This window comes from Platalea leucorodia (genome assembly GCF_965183815.1).
Source record: "Platalea leucorodia genome assembly, chromosome: 5".
Lineage (NCBI taxonomy): Eukaryota > Metazoa > Chordata > Aves > Pelecaniformes > Threskiornithidae > Platalea > Platalea leucorodia.
In genome coordinates this window covers 71685707-71701137 of record NC_138827.1, presented here as the reverse complement: position 1 = coordinate 71701137, position 15431 = coordinate 71685707, and the positions used below count along the sequence as shown (strand labels likewise).

General features: G+C 42.0%; 3 protein-coding genes across 6 annotated transcripts in view; 2 read left to right on the top strand and 1 right to left on the bottom strand.

Annotated features, from left to right (window-relative positions):
• Positions 1–5225, top strand: part of ORC2 (origin recognition complex subunit 2) — a 22391-nt gene extending 17166 nt beyond the window's left edge. The window contains exons 16-17 of the transcript XR_014228299.1: positions 3723–3865; positions 5112–5225. The gene's annotated coding sequence lies outside the window, so the exon portion shown is untranslated. The remainder of the gene's footprint in view (positions 1–3722; positions 3866–5111) is intronic.
• Positions 1–8230, bottom strand: part of NIF3L1 (NGG1 interacting factor 3 like 1) — an 8904-nt gene extending 674 nt beyond the window's left edge. The window contains exons 1-7 of one of the 3 annotated variants that reach the window (XM_082313291.1): positions 8090–8230; positions 7219–7662; positions 6334–6499; positions 5762–5888; positions 5243–5381; positions 3768–3851; positions 832–2803 (exon numbers count right to left, since the gene is read on the bottom strand). In XM_082313291.1, the coding sequence (XP_082169417.1) occupies positions 2619–2803; positions 3768–3851; positions 5243–5381; positions 5762–5888; positions 6334–6499; positions 7219–7654 (1137 nt within the window). In that variant the 5' untranslated portion in view covers positions 7655–7662; positions 8090–8230 and the 3' untranslated portion in view covers positions 832–2618. The other 2 variants (XM_082313290.1, XM_082313289.1) reach the window with 2 other exon arrangements.
• On the top strand, positions 8140–15431 carry PPIL3 (peptidylprolyl isomerase like 3). 2 transcript variants are annotated; one of them, XM_082313292.1, is made up of 8 exons: positions 8151–8273; positions 8823–8886; positions 9460–9507; positions 10700–10774; positions 11590–11683; positions 12350–12417; positions 12875–12993; positions 14696–15431. In XM_082313292.1, exons 3-8 carry the CDS (start codon positions 9505–9507, stop codon positions 14820–14822), a joined length of 486 nt encoding a protein of 161 aa, XP_082169418.1. In that variant the 5' UTR covers positions 8151–8273; positions 8823–8886; positions 9460–9504; the 3' UTR covers positions 14823–15431. The 2 variants fall into 2 exon arrangements, with proteins under 2 accessions (XP_082169419.1, XP_082169418.1); XM_082313293.1 differs by lacking the exon at positions 8823–8886 and having other exon boundaries at positions 8140–8273.

Genomic DNA, 15431 nt, shown 5'->3' with positions numbered 1-15431 from the left:
TTTTAAGCCCTTAGAGGTTGGGAGATTGCTGAAGTTCGACAGCTTTTCTTCACTTTTTTTTTCTCAGGTATGTGGGAGTAAGCCCTATAGTTCCATCAACTGTAGTCTGCCAGCCAGACTTCAGGGACTCTCTATGTCTAATATTTGGTAGCTGTGTTACAGCTCAATGTTGTAATAGTTCACATCAATCAAATAAAGTACTTTATTAATTTTCATTAGCTTGTCTTGTCTTCCACAATCTTTTTATATTATAGGAAGATAGAGATCCTTCTGGCAGTTGTGTGAAAGCCCCATTTTCATTAATATGTGAAATATCTGTGCAAATCCTCATGCAGTGTACAGCAGATTTCAAACTAATTAGTAAAAATATTTTATATTCTTTCTTATAAGGTATCAAAATCAAAAATAGTTTGCCTGCCTTTTAATACCAGTATATAGGTTTTGAAGAGAAAAAAACATCACATGGAATAATATTGTTACCTGGTCTACCCCTTACTGACAGAAGCAACAGGCAGAGGTTTACAGCCTGACTTTTGTTTGAATGGAAAACACAGGGTATCTACTTATCCCACTGACAATTTGATTCTGCAAATATAGGACCTAATTAGCTTTGCTGGAGCATCTGATGGGGGAAAACTGGTACATGCCAGCAGTACTCTCCAGCTTCCTCCCCCGGAACATTTTCCAACTGATATTCTCTTTGGGTGGCACTTGCATCTGCATTTTACAGGCTGCAATTCCAAAGCTTCTCAAAATGCATCAGATCCTGCCTATCACTACTTAGGCTACCCTCAGAATCACTAAAACTGGAATCAAAGCACTGTGTCTTACCCAAGTTCTGTTAAGTGAGGTGTCGAGTTCAAGAACAGGCACTCTGCCACTTGAAGAGATGGGCTCTCGGAAAAACTTTAAAAGTTTTGTAGCTAAGCAGCAACCACATTCTATTTTGCAGTCCTTTTACTCTCTACACAGTTCCTATGAAACTCCAGATTTAATTTATATTCTGAGTACATATGGAAGACACCACCTAATGTGTTTACAGATAGTGATACCGTGGTGCATTTTCAGTGCAATTATATCTTTTTTTTTAGATGTGAAATTTACTTCAGCGAAGCGTTATAATCACCCTGAGTTCAGAGTTATCCGCTAACAGTTTTGGTAGACGACCATACTGGCCAAGAGGAGGGTTGCAGGCGATTCCACACATCTGCTAAGAGAAGGTTAAGTCTGAATGAGTTTTTGGCTGCTGCTGACTCTCTGATGCAAACACGCAAGCTAAAGAAAATTACTGTGAATTAATTCCTGTGGGTTTCGTGTTAAAAGTATTTTATCCTGATTTCGTGCTGTTTCTGGACAACTACCCCATCTATGCATTAATTTTCTGTCTCTTGAATTCTGTGTATGTACTAAGGTAGTAGCATTTTAATGTCTTCTATAGCAATACAGAACTGTTGGATTTGGAGGGATCACTTCCACAGTCCTGTCCTTTACTTGGGAAAGAAGAAATTTCTTCCCACTTCCTGTTCCTCAGCTTACTGAGAGGTCTTCATGGTATTGATAAGAACGATGGCCTTTATATAGCCTTGGTAGCTTCAGATAATGCTGGAGTCATCTCTTTGCACTTAAATGTAAGTGGAACAAGACATGCAAATACAAGGTAAAGACATTGCTTGATGAGCTAGTTTTATTAACTTAAACTTAAAAAGATGGTGCCAAGATCTTTAAAAATTTGCAATGGAAATTTTTTTTTGTTGAAATATTCTTCTGGCGTGCACATAATCCAGACATGGTATTTTCTTAAAAAAAAAAAAAAAAAAAAAAACCAAACACAAAAACCAACAAGAAAGTTAACTTAAAAAATAAAAACCAAGCATTATCAGTGGTGAAAATGCTACTTGCTTGGTTTTAGTAATCCTGTAATTAAGAGTCATAGTTATAGAAACTGTTTTTAAAAGAAAGTAACAAAGGCACATTAAAGTCATTTACAGCTTTGTTAAGGAATTGAGTTTTAACCTGCCAAAGGTTTTATAATTGAGAGTCCCTCTATTGAAAAGCCTTAAAGCTGCATTAATGGTACACTGTGCAATTGAATACTAGTACCAAATACCTGAAATGCGTTCTAAATTTGCATATGAGTGGTGTCTTAATAAAACTGTTAATGAAAACAGGTGATCCACACTCTTTCATTAACTATTATCAGGAGATTTATTAGCTAAAGTATCAGTGACTTGTACCGACATGATTCGACATGACTGCAGTAGGGCAGAACTGCTCTGTAAGCTTACAACTGGAGATAAGTCAGGTTTTTATATTTTGCCCAAACCAATCCCTGACTATCATGGTTATCAAATATATCTAATAAAAGTATGCAGTAACAGTAAATTTATTGAAGTGCAGCCCAGTAGTTGAGTAAATCAGCCTTCTCTAGCCCAAAACAAGCATTTATTTATCTGACATGACAAAATATATCCCAAACTTTGAGGGAATGGATAATACAATCATTCTGTACTGAACAAATTCAGAGCATCTTCATTAAGCTTGCAGCTGGATAGGTCTGTGCAAGATACCATGAAACTCTTGACTGAATTCTCTCACTCCGATTTTTTTTTTTTTTTCCCCTATGCCACCTGGAGGGGATCTCTATCTTTCTCAGACACAATTATGTTGATTTTGTTCTGTAGGTGGATACTTAGCGTGTCACGCAGCTCTGACAAGAAGCCTCGCTCAGTGTTACTGTGCTCGCACAGAATAACACTTATCCCGTTGGCAACTGCATCCAGAACGTCATGGTGGGACATCTCTCCTGCCATTTTGAGAAAGAAATGCCATGTAGATCACCAACAGTACAGTTTAGGTAACCGGTTCTTTGCAATGTATGCAGAATCTTAGCTAGAAGCTGAGAAGACGTAACGGGGATATAGCCCATAAGGGGGAATGCAACAGCTCAGTTTAAGAACATGGAACACTCCTATTCTAGTGTCCCTTGAAGGACTTTCAGCTGATAGCCCTCGTATACAACTGAGACAAAACCACAGAAATTCCTCGCCCTCTTTGAATAGTGGCAGATTCTGCCACTTTGGGCAGGAAATAAAGAGTGTGCAGAGTGGTTTGGAAGGGGACCGTCTGGATGTCGTGTGGGTTGCTGTGACGGAGGACAGCAGCTGGGAAGCCTTGCGAAGTTGTTGTCTGAGGGTCAGCTCTGCAGGGCTGTATGTAAGGGGCAGACGGGACACACCTGGCTGAAGAACTTCCTTGAATAAAGTACTACAGAGGGCAAGGCAGCCTTCACATTGTTGAGCAGGCTGTAGGGAGTAGCTGTCCCACTGTCGGAAAAGAGGATAATGGTCTAACTGTCCCTTTGGTCAGATACACTACGGGGTTCCTCTGGAAGATTCTGTAGACTACATTATTTTCCATTAGGGAATTCTGTAGGGAACTGAGGAAATACCTTGTATCTTACCAAAGAACAAACACACTGAAGGTTGCAATAGACTGCCATCAACACTGATTTTGTGTTGAAATAATGCATGTATAGCAATGTTTTAATTCAAATAACCTTCGCTGTGCCACGCAGCCATCTGACCCACGATATCTCTACTTTAATGTTATTCTTCTATCATTCCAATAACTGATTGTTTCCCAATTATAACAGGTAATTCTTTCTGGCCAAATCTTTCAACAGCCAGTCAACTCCTTTCTTTTTTCCCTTTTTTGTTCCCTAGTGACTACTTTTATAAAGATAACGAAACAGCAACATAATCTTTTACCTGTGAGATAGAGGTCAGCTTCCATTCCCTTCAGGACACTGCTCCCTGAACCAGCACACAGAGCAGCTTTCTTCACTGGTGATTCTGCAGGATACAAGGTGTCACAGTCAAACTCTTTTCCCTCTGTTCACCCCTCACGTCAGTATTGCTATAAATTGTTTCACAATAGCTACTACCTTGATTTTAGGGTCAATGTAAATTTGTTGGAGGAAGAGACATATCTGTCTGTCTGAAACGGTCAGGGGCCTATAACGTCTCTGATTGATAATACAGCAAAATCCTCTGTCTACCAAATACATGTGTATATTTTTTTCTTCAAGGGGTAGGAAAGTTTGCAGAAAACTACAGCATGGAAGCTAGCTGCTGGCTGGGTCTCTCCTAGTGAGGTGTTGTTTAGTTAGGTTTCTGAACCCTTTAATAGGCTGCTACTCTTTCCAGGACTCTCATGTTCCACCATCATTAGTTTTCCAACTAGTGATGCCATGAAGGCAGCATTTTGCCTCTGAGATATACTGGTTCCTAGCTTTTAGCTCTCAGAAGGCCAATCTCAATGCAAGCTGAGAGCTGTTCCGTGGCATTAAAAATCTGCCCGTTTGCTATGATTGCCGATTCCAAGCTACTACCTATGTGCTAGTGACAGGAAATTTAATTCTCCGTATATGTTACATTCACTAGGGAGAGGGTACACACAACAAAGAGAGAGAGTTTTCAAATTCTGTTAAGGTTTTACGGTATGTTGCCATGTAATTACTGTTAAGTGGAGTCACACCACTAGAATCCCATGCCATAACGAGAGGCGTCAAAATAGTCTGGGTGTTTTTTTAATGCAATTGATAGTATAAGAGACTTCTAATAAGATTTCTGTCTCATAGGTTACAAAGAGTTCTCAACAAATTTGCTCTCACAAATTCTAATAGCTGTGCTCGTTGGAGATTAGGATAGGTAACTGGGATAAGAGGATGCTTGCTTTACTAGTGACCCACTGTTTGAGCTAGGATAGCTCGCCTTCTTTGCCACTATTTCTCTTTCATCAAAACATGGATGGTTACATGATCATAAGGATACCATAAAGTGCCTTACTATTTTAAGGTGCTTTGAAATTTAACATTCAGTCACAAAAGGGAGTGTACAATGAAATGGTACACATGTGTGTTCCTGGGAGGAAAAAAAATCTTAGTCATCGTAAAAATGATGAAAAAGGATGTCTCGTATTCAGCTTGTACTGTCCCTTCTTCACAGTGACAATCGGCATAATATAGAACTTCTAATTAAAAATACAGATGAGATTCTTTTTGCGTGATTGTATCATGTAAATTCTAAAATGCTGTTTCTTGTCTTTAACAGTGCTTCATACTACTTGGAAGTAAACCTATCCAAGGCAGCAGTATTTCACACACTCACACGCGCACACTCTCGCTCCTTGTCTTCCTGGAATACTAATTCTAATGGACAGCCTTACTTGCAGGCCTGCTTACCTAGTGTCTTGCCCATTCCCACGGCTAAGCGGATGTGGGGTAATTTTAGGTGGCTTTTGATACGCTCAATTACGTCTGACAAGGAGACTGGCTCGCTCAACGTGCACAGACGTCCCATTCCAGTATGGGGAAGAAGAGGCTGAAAAGAAATTAAAATTACTGTGAGAAAGCTGACTCCAGAAGTTCGCATTGCTTTCCATACTGTACAAAGATGAGTATATCGGGCACTCAGGAATGCCTCTGAACTTTACGAAAAAATACGTATGGGATATTCTCAAATGTAACAGACTGACTACACTAGCTATGGGAACTAATTTAAGAATTAATACAGGCCACACAGCTATTTTCATTGTTTTGGAAAATGTGCATGGCTTCATATCCCCACAGACCAGTATTTCAGAGCACCGATGGGGTAGCATAGGAAACCTGTGATGCTACTACACTACGGGATTTCAGTGTTTAAGGCACTCAGCTCACACAAGTAATACATTCACTGGAACTAATATGTGATTTTGTTACCTTTTGTAATAAGAGAATCTCGGTCTTGTGATAAAGAAGGCTGTTCTGGGACAATAATGCCACCACCTCCAACAGTGCTTTCTGAGAGCAGTTCAAAGTGACTCGTGTTTGCTCCTCACCTTCAACCCTGAGGACAGATATACCTGGTGCTTGCAAAGAAACTAGATAAAATTTCAGCATCATATTAATATAAAACAAAGCTATTCTATTCCAGTGGCTATTCTACCACAGAGAAAGGAAAAAAGAAGGCATTGTAATAGCCTAGCCTAGTCTACTCTACTCTCTTGGAAGAAACAGGTATGAGCATTTAACTCAATTGTCCTCATCAAATTTCCTGTTAATACTCTTCTTTACCACCTCTAATCTACGTGATGCTGAGTTGCTGTTACCATTTAGTGTAACATAGATTGATCAGAAAGGGATGATTATTCCTTAAGTCTCTAGATCTGTTGCTGAAAAAAACAGCAGCAATGCACAAAGGAACAAAGTCATTACAACAGTAAAATACAATTCCAGCAACTTGTTGTTTCAAACAACAGAAAAAATACAACATTAGAGAGCAAAGCAGATACCTGGCAGGGAGAGTAGTGAGACAGGAGATCTCTTGGATGTCTTTGATTTTGGACAGCACCGTGTCCAGATGCTCAGTGTCATCTGCACAGAATTCTACTCTGTGAGTGCCCTCAGCTGGACAGCTTGGCGCAGTTGATGGGTGCAGTGGGACGGAAGTACAGGCACCTGAGAAAACAGTACAAGATTGCTGTTTTATAAAGCTGGATAAGCATCCTCATACTGATTTAGCACATCTCCTAAAGAGATGCAACAAAAAGATGCAAATTTTGCACTCGAATCCATTTTCCCTGACCAGAACTGAGACTTCTTACCCTGCTGTCTCCATTAGGCACAGTCTATTTTAAGCGCAAAGAAGCTGATGGATAGACGTTATTTGTCATTCTTAATGCCATCTGTTTTATCCTAAGAGTTGTACAAAACCATAATACTTTCTGGTTTGTACAGCAAGCTGGAAAAGACATAGCTGTTTTCATTTACGAGCCACAACACAGGATAAAAATCTAAAAGAATTTCACCTTAAGTCCTTTGCAAACAATGAGATCTTGCACTTTACAAATTAAAGGTGGTGCTTTAAAGTCAGTAGTCTGAACTTTGCAACCAAGATGGACAATAAATATGCTGCACCAGTTCCGACTACATCCAATAGTTCAGTCATGCATCTGAAAATGTCCTCCAGTGTTTGCATCTGGTAGTCCTCACCAAGGTAGATTCCATAAAACTTGTTTAGGGTACTTAGAAATACTAGAAGAATATCGGGGGGGGGGGGGGGGGGGGAAGTACTCAAATCATACCTGTAAAACCTGGAAGAAAGGAAAATAAGGAAAGGTCCCCACATAACATATACAATTTAAACTTTTTTTTGTTTGTTTTTAACAGAATCTCACCGAGTCCCTTTGTTAGCCAGTTATTGACTCCATGAGGTATGGCATCGTACGCCGTATGCGGAGAGTAAATCCCGATTCTGTGCTCCAGGGCTCGGACCACCAGCCGTTCCTTCCAGGTCTTCCACGTTACTCGCTTGAGTGGTGTGAATATAGGCGGGTGGTAAGAAAGAATAAGGTCTGCCTTCTTCTGCACTGCCTCTTCCATCACCTCCTCAGTGAGATCATTAGTGAGGAAAAGGGTGTTCACAGTGTGGGGCGGACTTGGTTCCACCAGCAGCCCCACGTTGTCCCAGCTCTCAGCCAGAGCGAGGGATGCAAAGTCATTCAGGGCAGAAACGAGCTCCCGGAGATCCATGAGGGAGCGTGAGGGCAGGCGGCCCAAAGCGCGGATGCAGCGGGGAGGCCGGCGAACCAGCTGCCAGCCAGGCAGCAGCATGCAGCTGTCTGTAGAGGGGGTAAAAAACAGGCAGGAATAAGCCTCGGGAATGCACTAGCTGGAACAGCCGAGTTAGGCGCGTCCCGGCTGCGAAGGCCGCCCCGCTGACGGGGGGAGCGCGGCCCGACCCCCCCCGGCAGCCGCCCTGCAAGGGGGCGCGGCGGCGGGCGCAGCCTCCCCGCCGCGGGGCTCTCACCGTAACACACCAGAACCGAGCCCGCAGAGTCGTGCAAGACACGTGGGGAACTCAACCGTCATCCATCCTCGCGCACTAAAGCCGACCCGCGGAATCCACCCGGAGAAGCGTTTGCCTCTCGGGGGGAGGGAGGGAGGGAGAGCAAGCGGCACCGGGGCCGGCGGCCTCGGGGCACCGCCAGCGGCCTCCGCCTAGGCCGCAGAAGCGGCCTCACCGCTGCCGCGGGGCCGCGCGCTCACCTCACGCCGGCGCAGGTCCGGGGCCGCGGGGCGGAGCCTGCGCCCGGCCCCGCCGCTTCCGCCGCGCCAGCGGGGCTGGGGGCGGCCGCTCCGTTCCGCGCCGCGGGCGGGCTGCGGCGAGGGCGGCCCCGTCCCTTCCTGGCCGCGTGAGGGGAGCCGCTGGGTCTGGGTCCAGCCTCGGCAGGTTCGTGCGGGGCCTCCGTGTGGCCGGGCGGGCGGGCGAGGGTGGAGGCGCCGGGGAGGCCGAGCTGGCGGGAGCGCGGGGCTGCGGGGACGGCGGGCGCCCCGGGCCGGGCGGTGCCGCCTGACGGAGTCGCTGGCCGGCGGAGGAGCCGGGCCGCGCCCTGCAGCAGCGGGGCGGCGGGCGAGCGGAGCCCACGCGTCCCGTGCGTGGGTTTTCGGTGTCGTTGGTCGGATGGGAGCCGCGGGCAGGCGGGTGGCAGCGAGCGCCGGCGGCCCCTGGGGTGGCTGGCGGGGGCGGGGCGGTGCCCCGCCGCCCGAGGCAGGCCGCAGCCCGCGGTGGGGGGGGGCCGGGCCGGAGCCGGCTGCTGGCGGCTTCCCCGCCTTCTGTGAGAGGCCTTGGCAAGGCCGGGGGCTAAGCAGGGAGGGCAGGACATAGAGAAGAAATTAGCGTGTAAAACTTGATTTCTACGCAACTGCGCTTTTATTATCATCATTCCAAATGCTTTATTTGGAAATGTTACTAAGATAATGATCCTCTGCTCGGATGCAGCTACCTGTCTGTTGCAGGCACTGACAGCTCGCAGCAGGTGGCTCCAAATCACACTTCTGTTTAGGTACTGGCCTGTGGCTTTTATCTGTTAATTTCTGCCATTTGTAAACCCATGATCTTTGGAAAAGCTGTGATTGCTTAGAATGAACTTTCATCTTAGGAAAGGGTGTTTTTTTGCCCCCGCCCCCTTTCTCTAAGCTGTTTTGTTCTACTCCTTTCAGATAAGAATCAGAGTAAAAAGAAATAGATTCTAGTTCATTTTACTCTGATGCTGTGAAGAATTTGTAATGAAAAGCTTAGGTTTTCGTTTCAGATTTCTAACAAGATATTGTGAAAAGGAAAATAGATCAGTTTACATCAGTCTAAAATATAATTAGACTTTCAGTTCTAAGGTCCTAAATTTTAATACTACTTTGGCTAATATTTGGTAATCTAGTTTGGTTTCTTTTACCACAGAAGCATTATTATATGCCGCGTAGTTGCATAATGCGAGTAAAACATTTATCCACAGAGTCACTTGAATGGCGCTGTAAAACTGCGTGGTGTAAAAGCATATAACCACGCAAATATTTTGGAATCAAAAAGAATTGGGGATTGGTGGAAAAAACCCAACAAATTTCATACGTTTTCTTTGCAGGAAATTGCTGTATACAGATCTGCCTCAGCTTTTTGATAAGCAGACATGGTGAGAACAATAGCACTTTTTATGTATTTTCATTCTTTCTGAAATGGTCATCTCTTGGAAAGCGAGTAGCTGCTCTTCATCTCAAAGGATTACACATTTTACTCTGATGCTGTGAAGAATTTGTAATGAAAAGCTTAGGTTTTCATTTCAGACTTCTAACAAGATACTGTGAAAAGGAAAATAGGTCAGTTTACATCAGTCTATAATTAGACTTTCAGTTCTAAGATACTAAATTTTAATAGTACTTAGGCTAATATTTGGTAATCTAGTTTTGTTTCTTTTACCACAGAAGCATTATTCAAGTTGCAAGCACATAGCCCTGCTTGAGTATATGTAACCTTCTACACTTGCAGCCTTTTAAAAGTTTAGTAAATCAGGAAATAGAGATGAGAGTGTGTGTCTTAAACTGTACGTACACCTTTTATAGCATCTTCACGGACATTGCAGGCAACTATCTTCTCTTCTTTACTTGTATACTTCTGGAACAATATGCCAGTGTCAACATGATGCTGATTTTTATTAGTTTTCCTGTATGCTTATCTGCAGTATAGCCCCACAGTAATTGTTTTTGCATAGCTTAGCACTTTCCATGGGAGCACTGTGATGTATTTGGCCTATAGAGATATATTTGCTTAGGTGGCTGGGTAACTGCCATTTTAAATTTTATGAAGGTTATTTATAAACTCTTTAGAAAAGTGTGTAATTTTGTAAATTAGCTTGTTTGTGAAGGCAGATAATATATGGTGCCATTCAGAGCTAGCCTTATCACTCAAAAGGCTGCAGGCAAGTAACACACTTCAGTTGTTCCTCTGGTTGTAAACCAGGAGGTGTGTGCACCACACTATCATCTGAAATAGATATAACCTTGATTCTTCCACTTTGCAATTAAGTGACTGAGTAGGTCCAGTTTGCAAATGAATAATGTCTCCGGAGTGTAACAGCATGAAACAGAGCTTCTGCGTTACCTTGTCGAACTTGATTTGTCCTGAAACTAAATGAAACCAAGTGCTTTCTGGTGATTTCACTGGAAGTGTGGAAGTTTTGTGACAGTAGCCTTGCCTATGGCCAAATATTGAAACAATGGTTATATGCAGTAGGAACTTGCTTATGTTCTTGGTGGGACTGGGAAATAAAACTGAGTCTGTTAGTATTTCATTGCTGATTTAATTATTATTTTCTGCCTCTTCCTCAGGCTGTCACGCTGCATACTGATGTAGGAGATATTAAAATTGAACTATTCTGTGAGCGTACACCAAAGACTTGTGAAGTAAGTCAAATAACAGGAGCGGGATTGCCTGGTGTTGAAACAAAGCAGTAGAAATAGTGAAGACTGTAGAGGAGGTGAAGTGGCTTTTGCAATTTATCTTTTCACCTAATGGAATACTAACATTTTAAGCTGGCACAGTGCCTATTCCACTCGTGGAACTTGTGTACTCTATACCTGTGCACTGTGTCATGCTGCCTAGAGCTTTGCTGCCTGTTTCTCATCAGATAAGGTTTAGCTCAGGGCCGCTTTTCCCCAAGTTCTAGCATCTCCCAAAGTGTCCTTTGCCCCTCAGGGGAAATATGGCACATGGCCTGGGATTCCCAAATTTCCCTGGGTTTGCTCACACTCGCACAGATTTTATTTTAATTTAAAAGCGTGAGAATCACCCCCAGTTTGTCAGAGGCCCCCGGTTTTCCTCTCTACAATAAACTTAAGCTTAAATTTAAAGTATTTACTTTTTAACTAACGAAGCTGAGGCATGAAGATATTGATTACAAAATTACATATACAAAATAAAAATGTTGAATGGAAGTGATACTTCTGAGCATCTCTCGGGCTTCTTGTTTGTTCCTCAAGTCAGGCAAGCTTGTGCTGTAAGCTTTATTTAAAATTCTTTTTATCTGTGACAGGGTCAAAGGAGCATATTAACTATAATTTGTTTATGACTATTCTGTGGCAATACTCTGTGGAGTTCACATGGTCACAATGCAAAGCAGAGGCAAAAGGGTTGGTCTTGGTCCTGCCAATGCTGTCATTTTAGTAAGAGGATACTATTTCTGAATTGTTTGTTAATGTGGTTTGTTTCATTTCCTTAGAATTTCCTGGCTCTTTGTGCTAGTAACTACTACAATGGCTGCGTATTTCACCGGAATATAAAGGGCTTCATGGTTCAGACAGGGGATCCATTAGGTAAATTCTTCTGTCAGGGTCTCTCTATAGAAAAATGTACATAAAAATAAAATATAAATAAATTATAAGTATGAATATTAAAACAAAAACATAAATAAAGTAAAAATAAAATATAAGAATTATTGTATTGTTGATAGAGGTTTTTATGAGGAGATTAGTTTTCTGTGGTGAGCTTACAGAAGAGCAGCTGTTACCCTAGTTCTAAATAATCATGCAGTAGTAAAGCATTCTACAAACTTTAGTTTTTCCAGCTGTTTCCACTAAATATGATGGTTCTGTTGATTTACCAGCTGCTGAACAGGTAGCAGTTGCTACGGTGGTTTCTCTGGTTTCTGCCTGAAAGGCTGCACTGTCTCTAAAGCGTTTGGGGAAAATGTCCCAGACAGTGTCAGCTGTTTGGGAGAAAATCTGATTCAACTGTGTGTCTGTTTGTACTCATACTGAACTTAATTTGAGGCTATGTCGGTGTTTTGTTCTGCTACTTAGTAGGTGTTCCTTATATGAGAGTTGTGTCTCTGCTCAGTATCAAGACGTGAGAACCTGATCCCTGCCTCGAACAAATTACAGTCTATCTAGGGTCTTTGTGGTAAAATGTTATAACAGTACATCATTTCTGGATTTTTCAGTCTGAAAATCTAGTAATCTATTGTGGTGCTTCTTTGTCAGGCACTGGGAAAGGAGGTAACAGCATCTGGGGCAAGAAGTTCGAAGATGAATTCAGTGAATACCTAAAGGTATTTCTGTGCTCTCAATATGCAGTTACGTTTTCTTATGAATTTTCTTTACAAATTGGAGAACGATCAGCATTGTGTTGTACTGTATTAAATACCTCTTTTGTAATTGTGAAGCAAAGTATAATCCCGCAATAAAGGGATAGAAAGCTTATTATTAAAATAGGAGCAGGCATTTCTGTACTTGGCAAGTTAGGTTTGATGGTTTTCATCACTGAGAACAGAAGTAGAGAGAATTTGTAACAAAGTATTTTTTCATGCACTGAAGGCAAAGAAGTAATTTTTCATTGTAAGAGCAATTTTGAGAGCTAATTATAGACTGTGATGGAATATATTGGCAACAAAATTTGTTCTTAATAATGGTATTGAGGCAGAGTACTAAGTCCCAGAGCACTTTGTACAGGTTAAAGTCCTGCTTTCACAGACGCGTATTCATGTTGAGGTCTTTCCCCTCTTTCAGCACAGTGTCCGCGGGGTAGTTTCAATGGCAAACAATGGTCCGAATACCAACGGGTCGCAGTTCTTCATCACTTACGGCAAGCAACCGCACCTAGACATGAAGTACACTGTCTTTGGGAAGTGAGTGATCCAACTGCATGCCTCCTTATCGTAGCGGGTGAAAGATCTGAATATTTCAGGGCACATGCAATGTAAAATTAGAAGCTTCTGGTTCTAAAACTCTTTAAAATATTGGATGTGTATATGTAAACGTATGCTCTTGCACTGTCACCAGAATTACTTGCTCCAAAATGCTGCTGCTCCATTTTTCTTAGTACTAGGGAATTCAGTGGAAATAAGCATATTAAAAATTACCTCAAAAATGGAGCTCCCCACACACACACTAGTTATTCCAGCTTGCCTTTTCATCCATGCCCAAACAGATGCAGCCTGATTTTAAGCAAACTCCAGGACGACTGGATACACAGTTGTAGGGTTTACTCAGAAGCAAGAATCTGATTTGGGACTGGAGCTGGGGGTGGGTGTGGTACTGACATGGTCATGCTTCTGTTCAGGTGGAACTTCCTGTTGGTCAGACAAAACTCACAGAACTGACAGTTTATAAAATCAGATGAGATTGTTTAAGCTGCATCACTATTTTAAAACATTCTTATGTTGATAGACACTACTGATAATATATCATCCTTAAAGCAAACGTTTAATTTCTGAGTCTTTCAGATGCTGGTTTTTCTATCTCAAAATCCTGGTAATGTGTTTTCTTTTGCTTGTTGTTAAAAAGTCTCTAGTGTACAGGTGAATCTGCTGAGACAGAGTTGCCTTTATTAAATGGAGTTAAATATTCAAAGGAAACTATTGAAATGTGAAAATACTATTTTCTAGTATTTTCTAGTATTTTTATAGTATTTTCTATTTTTCTTTGTATTGTTTATAGGCATCTAAGTATAGGTGTTCCTTTCATTTCTGACTTTGTTTAGAAGTGTGATTGAAGGGGGTTTTTTGACATCTTTTTTAGAAGAGAGTAGAGGCTTTGACAGATGAACTTTGCCAGATTTTTCTGTGGCAGTTTAAGATACTCCTGCCCCAGATGCAGAATCAGCAGAACAGCATATGCAGTCCCTGCTGGCCCGCAATTCAGCATCCTAGATTCAAAGAGTGGATGAATGTGACTGAATTGAACTGTGAACAGCACATGTTTTCTGCCAGGTCCATTACTGGGGAATAAACTGCCAAATTTACCAGAGCTAATTATTTAAACAAAAAAGTAAGAGGTTTATTAGAAGAATCTCTCTTGCCATTTCTTCAGCCTGAACAGGAGATCTGAAAGCCTAAACATATTTGTGCCGTTAGATTTACACAATTATTAATGATTCTGTCCAATCTTGTCTTTGAGTCAGAAGGTGAGAAATTATAATCTCCCATTTGGAAGTTGATTTTCCAGCCATAGGATTTCAGTGATTCACAGTGAAGTTCGGTATGGCCCAGTATCTCGCTGCTACTTAGACCTGTACTGTGATCAGGCAGTCCTGCCTGCCGGCAAGTGCAGCCAGGGTCTTTATACAGCTATGGTTGGTATAAAATATGATGCTGTCAGGTCAGTGGGAATTATTTGTACTCTTTATCAGAAAGGGTCATGGATGCTTAATGTTTCCTTTCCAAATATGTTATATGCCATGTATAGTGTTTTGGCTGTCTTATTTGTATCATTTGCTTGCAAAGTCCTTGCGCTATGATACTTAACTGTAAAGTGCTTTGAGATAACCTCAGTCGTGAAATTTAAATCGTTATTAGAAGGAGATTCCTAGCACTTCTGCTTGTCTTCCAGAGTTATTGATGGCTTGGAGACCCTGGATGAGCTGGAGAAGCTGCCTGTGAATGAGAAAACCTACCGACCTCTTAATGATGTTCGCATTAAAGATATTACGATTCATGCCAACCCTTTTGCTCTGTAGCCACAGAGTGCCTCGACACATTCTTTAGAGACTGGTCAGATCGACTGCTGGATTATGGGGTTTAAAGTGTTATTAAAAAGGGTTACTGAGCTGGATCATGCTTTTGCTCACTGAAGGCAGGATTTTCAGGAGTGGTGACATTGTTTGGGAGTTGTTACAGGGGAGTCTTGTGCTTTAGAAGCCAGTTTTTCCAGAGTATCTTCCAGGATTTTGATTTTTTAAACATTGCTTTTTGTACTTGTAAAATAAGAAAATACTTTTAAAAATATTTTTTTTTAAATCTGTGTTCTGCCTTATCTTTCTTAGTGATACTATGTTAAAACAATGTCCTTTGCTACAATTTCATGCTACCAGTTTTCCGAAACTTTCCCGTGTAAATTCTAACCTTCCTTACCTTACTGGTTTTTAGAACATTGAGTAAGATATGCAGTTTTTTCCCCTAGGTGAGAGCAGTGTCATAGATAGATGAAACCTTTCTCTCCTAGAGGATTAAAGACCGTGTTTAGAGGAGTGCTTGCTCTTGTACTGCTGTGTTGGAACGATAACCTCTTCAGCCTCCCCAAAAGGTCGATCAGAAACAATCACTTCTGCCTCTGGCACAACGCTTTT

What these genes read in the sequence shown, in the direction of transcription:
- PPIL3 (XM_082313293.1), top strand. An exon ending in AATTCAGTGAATACCTAAAG is followed by an intron (nt 12,418 to 12,874) that starts GTATTTCTGTGC and finishes CCCCTCTTTCAG; the next exon opens with CACAGTGTCCGCGGGGTAGT. An exon ending in AAGTACACTGTCTTTGGGAA is followed by an intron (nt 12,994 to 14,695) that starts GTGAGTGATCCA and finishes CTTGTCTTCCAG; the next exon opens with AGTTATTGATGGCTTGGAGA.